Genomic DNA, 21,254 nt, shown 5'->3' with positions numbered 1-21,254 from the left:
TGTCACTGAAAGTCAATAACAATTATATAATGTAAAATACTGTATATATAAAATACTCGTATATATATATATATATATTATATATTAATGTGTACTTATTACCTATATAATATGATGTATCATGAGGTTTCAGTCCAGTCATTAGTGCTACTACGTATTTTATTATTGAATGTGTTAATTGTAACATGAATATATCTATAATCTATATATATAATATACATAATAATATAATATTTATAATTTATGTAGGTACCTATATCTATAAGGAATTTTTTTCAGTAATTATCAGAATGTTAAGAATGCAATCTGTTTATTTCTGAAAAATAGTTAATAATATTATATAATCTACAATGAGTAGCAAATTCAAATTAAACAACTAAAATCAAATTTTTCGAGGAATGCAAAAGTATTTTTATTTTAAAATGTGGCCATAAAAATTAAAAGATAACTAGAGAGATTCCGTAAACAAAACTAAGAGTTACATAAAAACATTAAAAACTATGGTCAAGCACTATACGATTATAATAATAATAATAATAATACTCTATTAATACAACGGCGCACTAACGTAAAACATAAACTGTTGCATTTTAAATTTGAAATCGTATCGCTGAAGCATTATGAAAGAACAATAATTATTGTACTTTTATTATTAGTGGAGTTGAATGTACTAGCGGACGATTAACCGGCAAAAGGTTACGTATTTTTATAAATATTAAATACATATTATCATGATTTTATTTACAGGCAACAATTATGGGGCAGTTTTGGGGCCATTGTCAGAGCCCGAGGTTTTTGTTTCGTGTTGTTAATAATGATGTGTCACGGGCATTTTATATACGTTTTGTACATAACAGAAAAAAACATCGCAGTTTTCACTATCCGGTCCGCCGTTACGCGTCGATCGACCGAAATATTATTGTCCCGACTATTTTTTTTCTTCTAATCTTTCAAAATCAACTACCTACGCAGTATACCTCTATTTTGCGTGCTTACTGGTACACGCACATTCTGTGTTGAGACTTGAGACTCCGAGCGCGCCCAAAGCGGTCAGTTCACCAAGGCGACAACGACGGCCGAGGAGTCGATCGGTTGTCCGACTTGCACGCCTGACAGCGCTGCGGTCGCGTGGCGTGCACGAGCACGGCGGCCGTCGGCGTGTTGCCGGCTGCGCGGGGGATATCCCGGAGTGTTTCCCAACAACACCGCCCCGTACCCGCCCGCCGCGTCAGTCACGGCGATCCGGACCAACACGTGTTTATCGGGTACCGCGCACACGGCTTGACGGACGGGCGGAAACGGGCGCCACCGTTGTGCGCAAACCCCCGCCGCACCACCGGCCGCGCGGCCAGACGATCGGAACGCGGCCCCGCCACCCGTCCGCCCGTCGACCGCGATCGCCCGTTACCACCGCCGCACCGACCGCCCGATGCCTTTCCCCCCGCGCGCGCACGTACGCCGTACCGTAGTACAGTTGTAGTAGTAGTCGTAGTCGTCGTTGTCGTCGTCGTCGTCGTCGTTATCCCCAAGTCCCGACTCCCGTGTTCCGACGGTCTCGGCCACCAGTAGTAAACACTTGTTCAGTATGCGAGCACGCCGCTTATGTCGTTAGTGCTTCCGTCGGCTGATCAATTTTCTATATTTATCGTTGTCGTTCATTCGCTCTTCCTCCCCAAGAAGCCCGTTAATCGTTGTTTATCTAATAAAAATTAATTGTTATTATTACTGTTTATTTGTTGTTTTGTTTTTCGTTGATTTTGATTTCGTTCTCTTCGGTACAACTCACAGTACCTAATACCTATTATATATTGTTTTACGGTTCGATTGATGACTCCGGAATTATGGGCACAAACTGCGGTCATCACCGAGTACACTCTGCGCACACACAGTTGACGGTGACTTTTTTGGGAATCCGGGATCCGGATGTCTTTGGCATGTAAAACTATGCTGCGAAAAAGATTTCCAGGGGAAGTCCCTGTTAAATGTAAGTATCGGATTCATCTTTCTTGTCGCACGACGATTGTATAATAACAATATACTGCTTAATGATATGCGCTTTTCACTGTATAGTGCACCGACTTAGAGTCGTGTGGATTCGAGTTCACTAAAATTGTTCGGTAAAAATTAAATCTTCCCGGATGCCCGCGATAAGATTCAATCGAATGGATGCGGTGAAATGAAATATTAAATTGTCAAATTGTCTTTTTATCCGTCAGAGTGTACTAGTTATATGTAAATATGTATTCGAAAACATTTTAACGCTTCGTGATGTATACGAGACCAATTATACTGACTGTAAAAACTAAAAACGCAAATCAACCATACAATATTAATACGTTACTGCGGCTTGCGAAACCCAATTTTGACCTTTAACCGCGTCTTTTTCTCATATTATGTTACGTTATTATCATAAACGTTGGCGGTCATTTTTCTCTTCGCCGCGGTTAATCGCTCTACCATAACACACGTCGTCGGTTCGACAACCACGACCACAACAACAACAACAACAAACGGTATATTATTGTTATTATTATTATTATTATTGCGTTCTGTGTACATGTATATATATATATATATATTTATGTTTTTCTCGTTTGGTTTTCGACACGCGGTATATTGTATAGTTACCGTAGAAGTATGCACTGTAGTACTGTAGTACGCGGAGAAATGTGCGGATTCCCCCTGACCCGGTCCGACCGCCACACCGCCTCCATCCGCTGCACCGCCTCCACCGCCGTCACATCGCCATGGCAGGCGCTGTGCGTGTGTTGTTATCCCCGGCACTGTCCGCCGCCACCTCATCGCCCTTCACTACCGTTCCCCCGGTCAAACGGGTCACGAGGAGTCCCCAGCGGAATCTTACTCACAACACACACACACACACACACACACACATTATTCCCACGTTGCCGCTGTGCACAAAACACACTCTCACACACACATACACATGTATTTATATACATACATGTATGCGTGCATCATTATACAGTCGTCGTCGTCTCCTCCTCCCCCTACCCCGCGTCACGGCCACGTCGTCGGCACCAAGGTTCCTTGTATTGCGTTATTGGCATATCGCGTCGTCGTCCCTCTCCCCTCGCCGGTCGCCACACACCGGTCGACCGCCCCACCCCTCCACACACCCACATTGTCGCCGCTACAACGCTAGCCGCCGTCCCCGCGTCCTATTGCGGGGCCACGGGTCCGCCTTGCTCGAGCGCGCGCGCGTACACAAACGGCCAATGTTTACAACCGGGTTCTCCCGGGCACCTGTTCTCCGCCGCGTTTACGCATAAAATTGTGAATAACCCGCGAGACCCAGACGGCGAACGGCGGCGCGTATGCGTTACCCACACACACCCACCCGCCTACCACTTACGTGGCCGCGGCGCTCTCGTCTTCGGTGCGTGTGCGCGCACATGATTACATTATATTAAAAATAACAACAATATTATAATTTAATGTACAGGTATGTGTGTGTACACGTCCTCTCGGTACGTGACGTAGCGCGGCGGCGCGCCGTAAACGATTGTAACGCGCAACTATCACGCACGCGGTATATCGTATAGTAATAAATAATAATAATAATAATAATAATAATGCGTGGTTGCGTATCGGAACGAGCGGATACGAGAGGAGAGGGACATTCTAACAAGTGGTTTCGGCCCGATGAGTAATAATAATAACAGCGTACGGTTTGACGTTGTTCTTCGAGACGATTTTCGGTTTCTGTATTATTACTGCTATACTATGCGTTTAATTGGTAAACAGCTATTACTTATCAGATATCACTCATTAGTTATTGATACTATTATAGCTTATTAGTCATCATTCAACGCCGACCCATCGCTGCAGGCCGTTTTCTTGGACATTTTTTGAAATAAACGCGTTTGGGCTGCAACCGAATGGTAAAACGTGCGTTACTCGTTAATTATACAATAGTTTTACCTGTTCAACACAAATAATATTATAATGTGCAAACATAAAGTATTATTATCGACAAATTATAATAATATTGTACAACACGCTGTGCCGCGTTATCGGAACGACGGTTTACCTCTTCAATTTATTACTCACACTAATTTGATATAGGTATACCTAGAGCTTGATTCATTATAATTTATATTATATTGCATGATCAGCAAACAATTGCTAAATCCATACAATTCACCGTCTAGAACTAAAAAGTGCATCTCATTTGCTTGTACTGTTGTACCGATTATTCGTATTCGTTATTCACTAGTGTCTTAAACACTCGATGAGCCGTTAAAAAAAGTGTTTCATTCAGTCACCTTACGTTTTTTATTTTAAAGTGGACACGTTGAAATTAAACTGCTTAGAACATTCTGTAATGGTGTTGCAGTTTCGAGTATTTTATTATAAAAATCATATTACGCGCCGTTTGTTTGAAATTGACTAGGCTATTATTTTTACACGTTCAATTGACATAAAACATTTGCAGGTGAGTTACAAAACGTTACAACGTGTAAACGTTCAAATGAATTACTAAATACAATTTTATTATTCAGCTAATTATGACGTAGTGTTACTACCCGCGTAATGTATTATTATTATCGCACGAATCGGAAGCGATCATGGCGAACATGATATATGCATACATCTTATTAATATTTATGCATTGTAATTTAAAATACTAATTTATGAAATATAGATATTTATATTCATAGTATTTATAGATAATCATATTGTTTATTATTGTTTAATGTGTGTCGAGTGTCGACTGTCGAGCAAATTTCACGCGTTCTTTGGTTGTAATCGAAAATTCATACGGACATTGTACAAAGTTCTATTTATCAATACATTTTATTATTGTGTCGATAACTGTTTTCGAAAAATCATCGTTCGGGTTTATTGTGATGCATACAACCGAGGTTATCGTTACAATATATATAGAGGTATATATTAAATCGGCCTTTGAGTTTTGACATGAAGATCTTACACTGCAGTATAAAAAACACGCACGACTACGTTTAGTGACTAATATGATATTATGTTGGGCGAAAAAAAAATTCTCTGTCCTTGATTCGAATGTTTAAATGAGTGTATAATATTATCACGTTTAGGTATTATAAGTGTATAATAATTTACTTTTTAGTTTTTATAAGAATTGGTCATGATGCGGGAGGGTGTTTTCTAAAAAGGTGCGGCGACCGTGTTATTGGTGTTACACACAGACACACACACACAACGGGTTTACACCGGATACTCGGCGGGTGGTGGGTCGACCGGGCTCGGCTTGGAGAGAGGTAAGTGTACGGTCAACCGGTTTTCATTATCCGTGGACTGGACGGCGCCAGCCGGGCGGCACGTTGGAACAGGAGGTGTATAAACAACGAGAGATTCGTCTAGTCTCAGAACCCGTCGGCACGGCTGTGCAGGCGACTGTACGGCGGTTGTCACCTGCACCACCGCGCCACAAGTCGACACTGTGCCCAACGGGTCAACGATATCATCGGACGCGCGTCATCGCCGCGCTTGGGTTTCCGGGGAAACGATTATTGGTGCTTACGACTCACCAACTGCTTTTTACCCTACTTCTTCTACTTATCCGCTAAATACTTGTATGATAAAAACCCACTCTTATATGATGCGATTGTTTTGTACACACCACCGTCATTTGACTTGCGCACGTGGACCCGCTGTTATGATTGCGTTTCCTGCTCAGCAGATTCCGTTGTCGTGTCGTGCTGTTTATTTCGTTGCATAAACCGTCAAGTCTACATACGTTCAGTGAAACTTCCATTGACTGACACATCCACTTAGCGACGTTTTTTGTAAGCAAATTATATTCTTAATCTTTCGAATGTCAAACAATATTTAATCGTTCAAGAGTGTCCAGTATTTAGAAGTTTTACTGTTTTTAATAAGCATTAATGGCAGCGGTGAAGATAGTGTGAAGGTCCTCCTGTAAGATTTTATATTATAAATTGTAATTATTGTTCTTAAACGTGATAATTGATGTGGCAGTGGACACCACCCCGGTCGATTGGACTTCGGGTATATGCGCGTGTTGAGGAGTGATATTATTGTAAATAAATGCATTAGAATAATTTTTTGTTTATAATAATATAATCACGAACCACAGGCAATAGCAATACAACAGTATCGCCTTATTGTTATTGTTGTTGTTATTATTATTATATATTGTCTATTTGTTAAGTTTTCGATTAGTAATTAGCTAGTAAGCTGATGCTTATAGATAAAAAGGTTCGTATAATTTAAAAAAATATTATGTTATTGCCATACGAAAAATCATTGCTCTTCGAGAATTTATATTTTTTACCACTTAGCATGCCATTTTGAATTTCGGTTATGCTCTCTCACTTTAACCACGCCTATACAATGATAATCTAAAATCAACCGTTATGCTATTCATTTCTCTCTATTCTATAACCTACGTTTGTGTAGTTTGAGTTGATAACTTAGAGGCGATATAATACTATAGAGTAGCGACATTGAAATAAATATATTTAAGACTCGATATTCAATCATTAAACACGTATTGCATTTCCATACATTAAAAAAATGGTCAATTATTAAAAATTATCTTTTATTATTTACACAAAATTATACGTTTATATTGTATACATAGTTTTCAATTCACGAATTACTATATGTATGATTTATTAAAAATTCCTATTATATTTTAAATTAATAAAATACAAATAAATTTACGAAAAAATATTTTATATTATAGACAGTGTTAAAGCATAATCATTATTATTAACATATTATTTTTTGTTTGATTTTATATAATGGCTTAATTGGCTTATTATAATATATAACTAAGCATTTTAATTAAAATAATATTAATTTAATTTAATTATGAAAATAGTATACTTATTCGAGTTATATTATTTATTTTCAGTGATTTGCTTTCTGTTATGAACTATATTTGATTGTATATTAGAGTTAGCTATTATACCTACTTTGTCATTTGCGTACTGTAGAACTATGGATTGTTTTAGTTAACGTTAATTTATTCGAAATATTCGTATGTTTGGTGTTTACTTCCACACATTTTATTGTGTATTATACGTACGATTAGGTTTTATCTTTTACTATATTTTTATTTTTATTTTTGTGGTTTAATTTTTGATGATGTTCAATTGAATCGGTTTTAAATGAAATCTGAAATACTGCATCGCATTTGTATCATCGTCTAACGATGGTTCTTCTGTTAATCGTGATTCAAAGACTACACCCTTATAAATAATTAAACATTATTATTTCGTTATCCAATAGTCAACCATATTATTCGACCATGATTATATACTTATATTTATAAAATGCATGTAATAGATATGTCGACGTGTTGTTAATATCCAATGTATGTATTATGTTTATTTATCTACGTATATATGTCTCATACACCACGCTGTATACATGATCTATTATGGCAATACATATTAGATATTATAATAATGATAATGAAAGAACATTCATTTATATATATATATAAATAACTAATTAGTCGCACTGTCGAGTACAGACGACTGCTGCCCGGTCCGGTAGCCCACAGACATAGTTTCGTAATTACGCATCCATTTTACATAATATGTTTGTTTTAAAAATCCATTTTCATTTCACAATCGTCATATTAACGTAATTATATTATTATATACGCGCGCCACGATGTGGTGTGGTGTATTAAACGCGAAGTGCGGCGAAGGTCACCTGTTGGTGTACCGTGCGTATTTTATAAAGCTCTTTACTGTGTATTATATTTTGTATGCGCCGTTCAGTTAAAAAAAAAAAAACGTTAAGGTTTTTTTTATGCTGTATAGAAAGTAAACAGTCGATGCCGTTCCGATGGGTGAACGTGATGGTCGTGGAGGGGATCTGGATTGATGTTTTGCTTGTATATCATATTATAGTATAGGTAGTATATACATATATATATTTTCGCGCCAACTTCAAACAGGCAACAAGACTTCACTTCGTAAATCAGCTGCGCGTTTAATCAACCTTTAACCTGTAGGTTACAACTGTTACAAGTCTTGACCATATTGGTTGCCTGATTCTGAGTATATTATACACACAGATATATACTATATATCTGTGATTATACATAGGCATAAAAAAGGAGAAAGTGATTAATTTTATCAATGACTACAATAATTTTCGATGTAAACTTAAGTGTGATGTGTTACTCGGGGACAATCAATATTGAATTTAGGACATCTCGCACTAATGATTTGGATATCCCACCTCCTTAATTTTATAATAGGTATTCATATAGGACATAGGTATATACAAATAATGTACTATCTATTTAGTTATATAGTGTATGGGATACACATGGACATAATATTATGTCTATGGGTATACACTTTTTTTGATTCTTATTGAATAGTATATAATATGGTACCTCGCGAATGGTTGGTGCCTATTGACAAGAGGTTGCATTGTCCAGTATTGTAAAAAAAACCTGTGTATGGAGGGAGAAAATGTCTAAATACCATTGTCCATGATAAGCGCGCTCGCGCGTGCTATGGAATGGAAATGTGGAATCGGTGTAACATAATTTGTTATATTAACGTGTATATATTGTGATTAAGAAAACGCTATCTTTTATATGTAGATAGGTATATTATAATGATGTATATATAATGTATAAATCATCAAGAACATTCATTTTTAATATATATATATATATGATATATCTAAATCATACTAAATTATAATACACATGTTTTAAATATTTAGTACAATTTTTTTAAGAGAGTGGTGAATAAAGTTTTACCGACTGCGTACGAAATGAGTCATTAAACCTCATAGAACGAATTGAGTCCTGAGTTACCAATTGAGCACGTTTAAATACTAACTGAATCCCATCAGGCGTCAGTCAAACTTTAAAAAAAAGTACCTTCCTTATCATTTTTTCCAACTTGGGAATATCACAAAAAATGTTATAACTATGTTTGATTAAAAATGATTTTTATGTTAATTTTGAAAAATTTGATAAATGTATATAATATATTATGTATATTCATGATATTAATAATGCCAAAATATCCAGTCTATCCCTATATATGTTATTAATTATAAGCTTATTATATTATTATGGTTTTTATCTGGCGAAAGTCATAAAAATGATATGAACGATATCAATTAATCGACTCTGTATTATACGTATATTTATGGTTGATTTTATATTTTACTAAAAATAATCCTAGAACTTAAAATATTTAATAAAATATACTAATTATTAATATATTTATCGTTTATACCCGGGATTCAATTAGTTTATTTACTTTATTTAGCATATTATTTTTCCTCATCCAAAAGTGAAGATTCAATTAGTATGCATAGTTTTCACCAAACAGTCTTTAGGGGGCAATAACATCCCTACACCATTCTTAAGCTTACCTTCAAAAATTGTTTTTAATCTTACAAGATTTTCACGTTACATTTTATTATTGTCATTACTACTCAGAAGTATTGCAAGAGAGACCCAAAGTGTTTGAAGGGTCAAATCTACAGTAAAATAAATAACAATACAAAATAATAAATTATGAAGGATTAGTGCCAGCTAAAATCAAAAAGAAAATAACTTGCACCAATGAATAAGACCATGAATTAAGATAGTATTTACTTTTGTATATAGCATGAGTTATACACTTTTAAAATTACAAATATAAATAGTTGACAGATAACCTCAACAATGTTTAGTGTACAGCAGCTGCAGTATTTGAATTGTCGTGTGATCGATTTTAGTTAAAATTTGAAAAAAAAAATAACAATAATAAAACACCTTTTATAAATTATACAAGTTAAAAAAATGATTAATCGACGATAAAAGACTTTCTTTGTTATAAACATCTTAAGAGTTCTCATACCATCCAAATTACCTTTATGTCTCCTTTTATAATTGAGTAGACTTAGTTTTAAACAAAAATCATAATATATTTAAGGAACTAAAAGAACAATTAACTAGAATGGAAAGTTGGAGTCGTAACCCAACTTACGGGCTGAAAAATAAATATTAAACAACCAATTTTTATAGGTTTCTGATGAATATGATTATTAGTAAAATTTAAGTTTTATTTATAAATTATGATGACCTATTACGTTAACAGTGTGATGAAATTATAATTGTATATCAGTTAGACATATTAATAATAATTAATGATGTAGGTACATAAAGTGTTAAACACCACGCTAATCACTAATAAATATAATAAATTAATAATTAAAAACATCTGCAGTAGGAAAGCAAAATCTGGTATTAATAATAATAATAGGTGTATGTTTTTATGATCAGTTCGAACAAAATGATACATAAGATATTTTACTTTATTATTATTTAGAACGTAATATTTCACATATGTATGCGTAAAAAACTAAAATATGATCTGCGTAAACGAAAACTACGTTTATTTTGTGAAGTTTATCGTAGCTATTATTTATGGGTATACCGTATACCTACTCGTATTTCTGTCCATACATTACATATGTAATATGTAATTTGTCTAATATGAAGAGTAAGTAAGCAGGTAGGTTATATTAAAATATTATTTGTGCGCGGGCTGTACTTTGGGTATGCATTAGTGAACAAATTACAATTATAAAAAAAAAAAATTAGAGCATACCTATACACACAAATTAATCATGAAAATTGTGTTTAACAAATAAACACACTTTGGCAATAGGCCTAAAAACATTTATTATTTTAGTATAAAATAATATGTACAAATATTTTGATATATAAAAAGTTGAATAATTATAACTTTATAATAAATGGTTTAGCTCTTTGAAAATTTGAAAATATGTTCGAATATACAAATAAATTGACAATGAAGTGTCTAATTTAACAATAAAATGTCTCAGAGCCCCCAAAAGTCGTTTAAAAACTGACTGGATGTCATACGCGTAAATATTATAATTTAGTTCGAATAAAAAATATATATATATAAATTATTTATATATTCACTTAACACAATTCTACGCCCGCAGATAAAGATTCTATTGCAATATATCCTATTAACCTAACCTTTCATTCAATCGTCCGTACTGTGTTGTACCTAAAAAAAATACGATTTTAAGTTTTCAAGTATTATAATGTCTTATTTGTTTTTAATTTTCTTTTACGTTGTGAAAAACGTAAACGACAAAATCTTATTGTAGAAGCTTTCGGAATTATAATATCGAAACTACGTTGGTACATTTTTTAGCCGGAGTCGTGTTGCACTGCAAAGATAGTAGAATACGTGAATGTACACACACTAACTGAACCGTATATTGTACGTACGTCATATCATATATATAATTATTGTTTATGAATGGAAAATGGGAATGGAATGCGTATAAGGCGTATAAATAACATAATAATAATAATAATCGATAATAAACTAGGGTTTCCATCATAATATAATATTATGTTGCCATTAAAAGCGCTGGAAAATAATTATAAATACAATGAGTCCCGATTCAAAAGACTTTAGTAGGCCTTTCCAGAAAACCGAAGACGGTCGTTAGCGAAAAATTCCATCCACTGGCGCTCAAACCCGAAACAGTCGAAACGTCCCCCAGTCGCAATCCCTCTCACCACTGGCCAATTGAAAACTGTTACGACCCCCTCGCGGTCGTCGTCTTGAGTTTAGTAACGTCGCATATCTATTACTATCATCATCTTCGTTGTTATTATATTATTATATCTTGTCGCGGGTGCGTGTACGTATAGGCAGTTGAGGACAGATGGCAAACCGGTTTTCGCCGATACAGTCTTACTGCACGCGCCGATCCGGGAAAACAGAAACGAAAAGGATTAAAAACGTAAAATAAAATAAAAATTTAAACCTGTCGCGAGATCGTTCGGTGTTACTTTTTCTTCCTGAACTGCGTACGAATCGGAAAAAAATATCTTCACATTGTAATGTATTACGATTCTGTATATTACGATAGGTCTTTTATGATCATAATAAAACATGTCTTATTCGCCTGTATCGTTTGTTGTTACCTATTTAATCTCGTTTTGCGCCGAACGGAACAACCGCGCTGTGAAATTGTTCAACTCCGTCACATACACTAATAGAAACAAATACACGCGATAATCATTATAATAATATGATTGCAATTTGTAGTACAACGATGGATCTGAGAAGAGTGTAAAATGTTTTCGTATACACTCGCAAACTTCATAGGTTTTTATTTTCTAGGCAGTGTTTATATTGTTGTTGTTTTTGGCCGAGATCGGACCGACCGCCCGAAAATCGAATTCGGTCGGCGGTGGTGTGATGCACTGCACTTGCACGTAGGTGGTGCAACGGCGGTTGACAGCGTAATATGTATATTGTCCGCGGTGGAGGTGAGCCCGTGGGGTATTTGAATAGTATTCTTTCTTTTCACTCGGCAACGACGCTAATATTAGCTTTTGGCTCGTCTAAGTTATGCGCGCGCTCTGCCCACGTACCCGAATGCGTATGTATATACTCGCGCAGCAGTGATTATTATATATTATTATATATTATATACACTAAATAATGTTCGCGCGTACAATTCCATTGACCTCGCCAAGTTCGTCGTATACGCTACATATTATTTCTGCTTAGTCCGAATATTGTTATGATTTGTATTTATAAATTGTGTTTGCTTTTTACGTTTCAGTGGACGATACGATCAAGATGAGTCCCAGCAACAACGAGAACAAAAGTGAGTTGTAAAAGATTTATCTACAATAATACATTTATAAAATATTACACATAAATATATTTATAAATTACAATACACTCGTGTATATTGCGTTTTTATCCGTTAAGTATGACCCACAAGTCAGTAGTCAGTAATAACAATCTGATTAGTTTACCCAGTGACTAATAAATCAAGCTCTCTAGTGGCCTATAGGTTACTATACTATAAACTGTAAACTGGCCCACAAATTTTTCCTGCAAATTGTCAAAATTATATCAATGAAAAATATTTTCGATTTTTTTATAATGTATAGGTATTATTTTTATTCTCACCTTCGGGGAAAAAACTATTATAGATAATAAATATTCTAAAAGAAAACAATGTTCGATAAATAATAATCCATGCTATTTTTTTTATAGTTAACACATGGGTACTGTAACCATTTAGGTACTGACAATTGATACAAGGTGCATACTATTCACATGAATACAATAATAGACATATACCTAGTACAATAGTACATATTATATTTTTTTTGTTCTTTAGTTTGTATTAAAAATTATAAATTAAAACTTCATAACATTTTAAGCTGACAACACCAAGAGCCTTTTACAACGTGGATAGGGGGACGTGATAAATGATAATGTTATTGATATCGAGTCATAGAGGAATATAGAAAAACCAGATATCTAACTATGAAGCATTAGCATTTAATTATAAGTGACTAAGTGAGAAGTACTCAAACTTAATGAGAATGTAATTTTAATAGTTTAGTACATAATATTAATTTTTCTACAAGTAGTGTGTATTTCAAATAATATTAGCTTAACATAAAATGGAATGTATTTTTGTTACCTAGTTAAAATTATTTAATTATTAAATGTACCTATAGTAGATACTGCGATATATGTAGAACAAAACTAAATAATTTATATACTTAAGTGAAATGATTATAGGTACTTTGATTTTAATAGCTCATTATTGTATTAACGTAATTACGCACATATCATGTGTAGTAACCAGTAGGCATAAGAACCAAGAGGGGATTTAAAGCTAAATTGTTATCTGCGTCTGTATAGTCTCAATTACATCTTACATCACGTGGTAAAATTATATTCTGTATAAGTACTTAGTTCCAACCGGTGGGCTTCAGACTAATACTACAGTAAAAGTTATTGATTAAATTGTTGTTCTAAAATATTATAATTTGTAACAAAATAATAAAATACTTTTTGTTTTATTACTTAAATATATATATAATTCTAATTTTTATTAAATAATGGTGTTACCAATACTTACCGCTGCCCATAGGTGTACGGTGGTAGTGTGGTACGGTGTACCAATAATAACAGAATCGTTTTTTCAATTTAAAAATAAGTAAATTAATAGGCTTTAACTTTAAATTTTTTAATTGGTAGGTCAATATTTCCTATCATTCTAATAAGTAAATATACGTATATGTGCAGTGTGCACTCGACATCGTATAATTTACTATGTGTTTACTTCTAAATCCCGATAAGAAAACATACACTTAACATATTTTTTTTGGCGTGTTTGCTTTAATTTTCAGATACACATAGATATACATCTAATTGATTTTATTTTTATATATGACAATAAAAAATAAAAATAATTACATTAGGAAAATAATTATATTAGGTAGGTATGTATTGACTATTTGTCATTTGACATTAGATTATGGTTAATGATATAATTAATCGATTAGAAACTAGTATAGTACCATTCGTACCTACCTAGTACCTACCTATGGCTGTATTACATAATAATATAATATAATATGCTTATTACTTATATTATATTATATGTTATAAAATAATTAAATAAACTATCATGTATACATTTATAAGTATAAGTTTTATAAATGTAATATTCAACAATCCAATACGTTAATCACTAACCAAGAATGATCACTATTCATTAATGTTTTTTTTTTTTTTTTTAAATAGAAATATTATCATTATATTTGGAATATTTTTTTAAATATTAAAAATATTGTATAATAGTAATATAATAAAAGATGGTTTACTCATTTTAAATGCTCATAAAGTCATAACATAGGTAATATTATAATAGTTTATGAGTTAAGATTTTTAATTAGTTATCATATTATATTTCTCTCGACAGCAACTGATATTTACTGTACCTATACTTCGTATATATAACAATGATTTATACATATTATCGTGAATGAGAATATGAGACTAACGTGAAACACCAAATTTATATGATATAAAGTGAAGGAAACAAATTTGGATAGCTTCAAAGCATTGCAGTATTGCACATGAATATTGTCAGAGCCTCAGAGGGTAACCCAGACTATAGAATTATTAGAATTATATTATTGAGTAGAACGAACTGGACAACTGGTTAAAAATACAAAGTTTTTAAAGTTACGAGGTTAGTAAAATCTTTACACGTTGTCACGTTCCAATATTTATTAATGAATCCTAGAATCGATGACGATTTTTTTGAAATATTTAAATAATGCCTTGAAAGATAGAGTTGAGTCAAATGTTAATACCTTAATCACAAATTTCTATCACTCTATGCAGCGAAATACTATATAAATCATAATCATAAAGAAGTTATTAGGTAATAGGTATCCTTAGAAATTGTAGAATGTAGTTATATCAAATTGTTTATTTGATAATCAAATTTGTTGATAATTTCATAGAATCATACCTTACTGCCTATATACGTTATGTATTATATAAATATATATATTTTTTATTTTTTTTTAGACGTAATGTGTCACTCTGACAAATCTTCGCCTTCGGCCCCCTTATCGGGTGGAAACTACTTACATAAGAAATTCAAAAAAATTGCCACGGCGGACGATTATCCTGAAGTTGCTATTCCTGCGCCTGTGATGTCTACTGATGAATATTCTCTTGAAGGTGTATGGCGACATAAATGTCCATATTGTAAAACTGTATGCACTAAGCCAAGTGCGCTTGCTAAACATTTACAAGTGCACTCCGATGAACGTCCTTTTCCATGCGAAACGTGCGGATTTGCTTTTAAAACAAAGAGCAACCTATCGAAACACTGTAAATCCCAATCCCATACAGAACGGCTAGCAAAAGAAGAACCAGAAGAGGTAAAACCAAAAATATACAAACCAAAATTTCGTACGGCCTCAATACACACAAAATCGGAAGAATTTAATACACCAGAAGACTATTCCGAACCGGTTTCTGAAATGGTTCAAGTATTACCAAATAAACAAGAAGAAGATTCTTCTCAACCTTTGAATTTGTCTGTGGTAGATGCAGTTAAAAAATGTCAGCAAAAAATGTCTCCTGTTGCAGTAAATGGTCAAACCGAGCTAAAAGGTGTATATAAGTTGCTGTTGAACCAAATAATTAAATGTAATGAGAACAAAGAACAGCCTTTTTGTGAAATGTGTGGCTTAAAATTTAATAGTCAAGAAGACTTGGTCAGACATATTTGTGATCGAAGTCCAAATGGAGTTAAATATCCAGAGTCTAAGACTGTAGCCATGCCACTCCCATCACCAGGACCATTGTTAGGGCGTACACCGTTAGTTGAGTTTCACAGACCAAAGGAACCTGATGTACAAAAACCAGTCGTTTTGCGCGTCGGTAACTTGATACAACAACAGGAAATGATTGCCATCTTCCAAAGTAGTCATGCTGTACCTTTTGTGCCAGGTATTCCAGGACCACATACGGCAATACCTCATCAACTCCGACCTCAGTATGAACTGAAACAGACTGATCCTCCACCTCCGAAAAAACCAAAAGTAGATGACAAATTTATTGTTTCAACATCTCATCATCAGGTAATAATAGTGCATATTGATTAATTAATTGGGGTATCGGGTATATTCAATTATGCTTCTATTATTATTTTTTAAAGTATAAGAAAATGTTAGTACAAAATATTATTTTATATTAATTATTCCTTTAAAAAACCAATATGTATAAGTATTTTTAAATTTGGAATTTATCCAAATATTATAATGTTGGGTTAATTCTCAGGGTTATATAACAAAATATGATTCTAGTTAAATAGCTTATTAATTTTTTTTATTTGTTATTCATTTTGTATACCTTTTTAATTTAAACTAACTAAATTTATCTACTCATATGGCCTTATAAATCATTAAATCAAATTCAATTCTTTTAATGAATCTATATTAATAACTAAAACTTTTATTATATTGTATTTTATGTTTAAATCTTTCTCTTATCTATATTAATGTAAATTAATTGTACAACATAATAACAAATTAATAATCATATAAATGTTTATAATTTGTTACTAATAAGACAGACATTTAACCAAAGCAAATAATTTTAACATATATATGCTGTGAAAAAGGTAATAAATTTTATAAAAATAATAAGTTTTTAATTTCAATAACTATTGATAAACATTAAACATTTATCATCATTTATTCTTAATTTGAAGCAATCAGTCTTTTAATATTATTTAAGATACTATATTGTTAGCTGTTGACATTGAAGTTAATAGTGCTAGTATGGTTTTGATAACCAGTAATTAATGTAAGGTATACCTATATTATTATAGATTTTATATTTTGTGACCCAGTCATCATCACCTTGAGTAATGGTTCAATAATATATTGTTAATATGAAGTCAAACACGTATGGCACGTTATATATTATAAAAAAAATGTATACTGAATTATATATTGTATTTGTATTATTGAACCCAACAAGACCTATTTATGATAAATATTAATGGTTCTATTTTCTCAAAAGAATTATATTTTACACAATTTATATTTGTTTAATAACTTGAAGTTACAAACAACATTTTTTTTAGATTACAACAACTACTACAACTACTAGTACAGTGGCCCAGAAATTTGTACGACCAACGTCATTAGCATTCAAACCAGGAACATTCAGTACTAACCGTATGCTGCCCATGGTTAGTCCTGATACTCCAAGACCAAAAAAGAGCTACCAACAATTATATCTTAATGGCCATGCATACACTTATTTGGGTTTAAAGTGTACAACAAGAGTGTTTTTTTGTACGCTGACCAAATGTCAACCCACATATACAATTCTTCCAGAAGTTAATACTATATCAATGTACTCAAATTGGAAGGTATATAAATATTGATGAACTACTATAAATTACTTCATTACATATATGTAATAACACTAAAAACAAATCGTTATAATTATTATTTTTCTGTTATGTGAATATATATTAGTTGAATGATAAATGTACATTTTACATATAGATTTGTTCCGATATGGGAAGTAATGTGCTGGGTGTTAGAGGTATGGATTTATATGACTCAAGTCAGCGTAACCACAGATATATACAAGCTGGTCAATCTCATGATTACATAGTTGCTCATTCATCTTACAAGCATCAAAAATTGCCTGATCAAACCAGTAAAGTTGAAACTAATTCTTTGGGCAAATTAAAGATCTGCCCTGGAGGGTTTGAATCCAATGAAGATTATGTATATGTTAGAGGCAGGGGAAGGGGGCGATATGTATGTGCTGATTGTGGAATTCGCTGTAAAAAGCCTTCAATGCTCAAGAAACATATCAGAACCCATACTGACTTAAGGCCATATACTTGTACGCAATGTACTTTCAGGTAATATCTATTGAAAAATAAGTAGTTATATGACATATTTTTAAATAATATTTTTATTTTATTTTTATAGTTTTAAAACTAAAGGTAACTTGACGAAACATATGAAGTCAAAAGCACATTTCAAAAAAGGAGTTGAACAGGATCAAAATCCAATGTCCATGGATGATATTAAACAACTTGATTCTGAAGATATGGAAGACTACTCTGAAGATAATATGGACGAAGACGATGATATCGATGATGAAGATGATGAAGAGGAAGCGGTAGATAGACATGGGTGGCGTAAAACTCAATCTGATTTTGATGCTGCACGTTCATTATTAAGACTTTCACAAGTCTGCCCATCACAAATACCTCAGTCAAATCACGCGAAAGCTGGTATATTGCCTTATGATCACCGGCCTGTATCATATCCATATCAATCTCCTTTAACACTGACTGAGTCTGAGCTAAAAACTAATCATCAGTATCAGAAACAAATTAGTCCACCTTTACAATCTGGAAGCAGTCTCTTAGTATCACCATCACCTGTTCCACCTACAACTGTTTTTAATAACCCAGAGGTGATTCAAAAAACAGCAGATTTGAGGCATAACGTAAATGCGATTCTTAGTAGTCCAAAAGCCACGGTTAATAAACCAATGGATCTTTCACGTTTTGGAGGCAGTAATGAATCAGAACAAATAAATAAACCACAAGTAATATTGCAGTCTCCCAAAAAACCTAAAGCATTGTTTCGACAACCTACAACAAATGGTCCATCACAAAAATATACCAGGTATTTTTGTCATGCTTTACAGTAAAAATACTTAGTATAACTGTTGCTAATAAATATTTTTGGATTTTAGTATTCTAGAAGATGGGCGGAGTAAGTGTATGGTATGTGATAAGGTATTCAATAAACCTAGTCAATTACAATTGCACATTAATATACATTATTTCGAACAACCATTCCGATGTGAAGGCTGTAAAGAATCATTCCGAACTAAACATTTGCTTCAAAAACATTTGGACTCTATCTCACATTTGAATAAGGTGAGGATTATTATAATTTAATTCTCTTTAATCTATAATTTTTAATTATTATTAATTATTTTAAGGTGAATATGATGTCCACCCAAGGGCCCATTGTTAAAAATCCAAGACCATTTGAATGTGCTGATTGCCAAGTCGGTTTTCGAATTCATGGACATTTAGCTAAACATTTACGGTCTAAAATGCATATACTTAAATTGGAATGTTTGGGGAAAATACCATTTGGAACATATGCTGAAATTGAACGCTTAGGGTTGAATTTAAATGATATTGATACTACTGACTGTGACAGTGCATTAAAAAGTTTACAAGCCAGCCAAAAAGCCACATAATAATATAATCAATCAGAGTGAGTTTTTATTAAGTTTATTAAACAGGAATGTAATAATGATTGGACATAATGCATTTTCTAGGTCAATGTTAAAAATTGGTTAAATTTTTGTGTGGAAATTTTTTAAAGCGCTCAACGTGAAAAAAAAGACTGATCTCTAGAGTTCGAGGGATTGAACAACTAGAAAAATGTGATAACAAGAGAACTACCCAAGAGGTATTCCAAAGGGATTTCGGCTTAATCACAGACTACAAAAAAACTGAGCGGTTACACATTTTTTACCCAATCTATTAATATAAATAATAATCTATACTTATATTTATAATATTTGAAAACTGGGTATGTAATAAAGAATTTGGAAAACTATGCATAAGAAATAAGTTTTAATGTATTTAAGTAAGAATATATATTATACATATAGTAAATAGTAATGTAGTCCAATTAAATTTGGTCAAAATTGTATTTATTGTACTAGCAAGACAAATGAACATGTAGCCTGTTAAATGATGTCAATTCTCATGATGATCTTCCTTAAATTTGTGTTTTGGTTTTTATTTTTTAGGGATTTGATTTAAATATTTAACTATAGGTAATTATATTATATACTTTTTTTTTTTGTGGCAACAATAATGCTCAGTTGAATTGTGGCTATGTATTATTTTTTGATCTACTGTTACTGGAATTTGATAATATCTATCGATAAACTGACATAATTCAAATAAATTCAGTAACTGTTGAAGAACATAAATGTTTTATGATTTTTAATAAACTATCATCAGTTTACAAATTGTTTGGAAAATTAATTTTGATTACATTGTGTCATTACTTTTTACTTTAAGTTCATTGTCTTAGGAAACCTCATAAATAAATTATGCTTCATACAGTGGCATAACTAGGATTTACAATGATGTAGTTGGATCTAAATTCTAACAATCACTCTTAAGAGGACATAGTACCGGTATGTGTTGTCTCAGTCTTGCACACGTACAACATAGCAAATTGTTGTTCACTAATTTCAATAGTGTGCAGTTAGTTTTGATAATAGAGTGAATTGGCCTATTATACAATTTAAAGGTAAGATTATTATATAGGGTCCCATGTAGTCTTTTATTGATATTATTATTTTTAAGTTATGATAATTTTAAAGTATACAGTTTCAAAAAGATTATTAAAAATAATAATATCAATAAAAGGTTAGTTCACTCTAATATCAAAACTAACAGCACAATAATGAAATTGGTGAACAAAAATTTGGTATGTCGTATAAGATAGAAACAACACATGCAGAGAGTATGTCCTCTTAACAATTGTTTTTAAAACAAATTATAAAATGAATTAAATGCATTAATTCTATGATTTCATCATAATACAATAGATATAGAGATTATCTTATAAATTATGGTTCATATTTTTGAAATTTTTGATTTAAAATAGATACAATTTTTTACAACCACTATTATATTATAATAATAGTTAGGATTAAAATATTTAAGCATTTGTAATCTTTTCATTTTGCCCAAGTATATTGGTTATCAGTTATGTCTATGTTTGGACCACACTGAATTTAATAGAAAAATTTTAATATAAAATAAAAATAAACAAA

General features: G+C 32.5%; 1 protein-coding gene across 3 annotated transcripts; it reads left to right on the top strand.

Annotated features, from left to right (window-relative positions):
- Positions 1-1,476: 1,476 nt before the first annotated feature.
- Positions 1,477-20,454, top strand: LOC132929808 (uncharacterized). 3 transcript variants are annotated; one of them, XM_060995386.1, is made up of 10 exons: positions 1,477-1,984; positions 12,628-12,672; positions 15,414-16,277; positions 16,347-16,477; positions 17,488-17,778; positions 17,918-18,285; positions 18,356-19,063; positions 19,134-19,320; positions 19,386-19,669; positions 19,734-20,454. In XM_060995386.1, the coding sequence occupies exons 1-9, from the start codon at positions 1,924-1,926 to the stop codon at positions 19,650-19,652; spliced, it is 2,922 nt and encodes a 973-aa protein (XP_060851369.1). In that variant the 5' UTR covers positions 1,477-1,923; the 3' UTR covers positions 19,653-19,669; positions 19,734-20,454. The 3 variants fall into 3 exon arrangements, with proteins under 3 accessions (XP_060851369.1, XP_060851368.1, XP_060851370.1); XM_060995385.1 differs by having other exon boundaries at positions 15,414-16,477; XM_060995387.1 differs by lacking the exon at positions 1,477-1,984 and adding an exon at positions 5,774-5,792 and having other exon boundaries at positions 15,414-16,477.
- Positions 20,455-21,254: the final 800 nt, after the last annotated feature.

The sequence above is a fragment of the Rhopalosiphum padi genome, chromosome 4 (assembly GCF_020882245.1).
Source record: "Rhopalosiphum padi isolate XX-2018 chromosome 4, ASM2088224v1, whole genome shotgun sequence".
NCBI classification, from domain to species: Eukaryota; Metazoa; Arthropoda; class Insecta; order Hemiptera; family Aphididae; genus Rhopalosiphum; species Rhopalosiphum padi.
This window is presented reverse-complemented; position numbering and strand designations above follow the sequence as displayed.

What these genes read in the sequence shown, in the direction of transcription:
- LOC132929808 (XM_060995385.1), top strand. Translation starts at nt 1,924, where the DNA reads ATGTCTTTGGCATGTAAAACTATGCTGCGAAAAAGATTTCCAGGGGAA. An exon ending in AGGGGAAGTCCCTGTTAAAT is followed by an intron (nt 1,985 to 12,627) that starts GTAAGTATCGGA and finishes TTTACGTTTCAG; the next exon opens with TGGACGATACGATCAAGATG. An exon ending in CCATCACAAAAATATACCAG is followed by an intron (nt 19,064 to 19,133) that starts GTATTTTTGTCA and finishes TTTGGATTTTAG; the next exon opens with TATTCTAGAAGATGGGCGGA.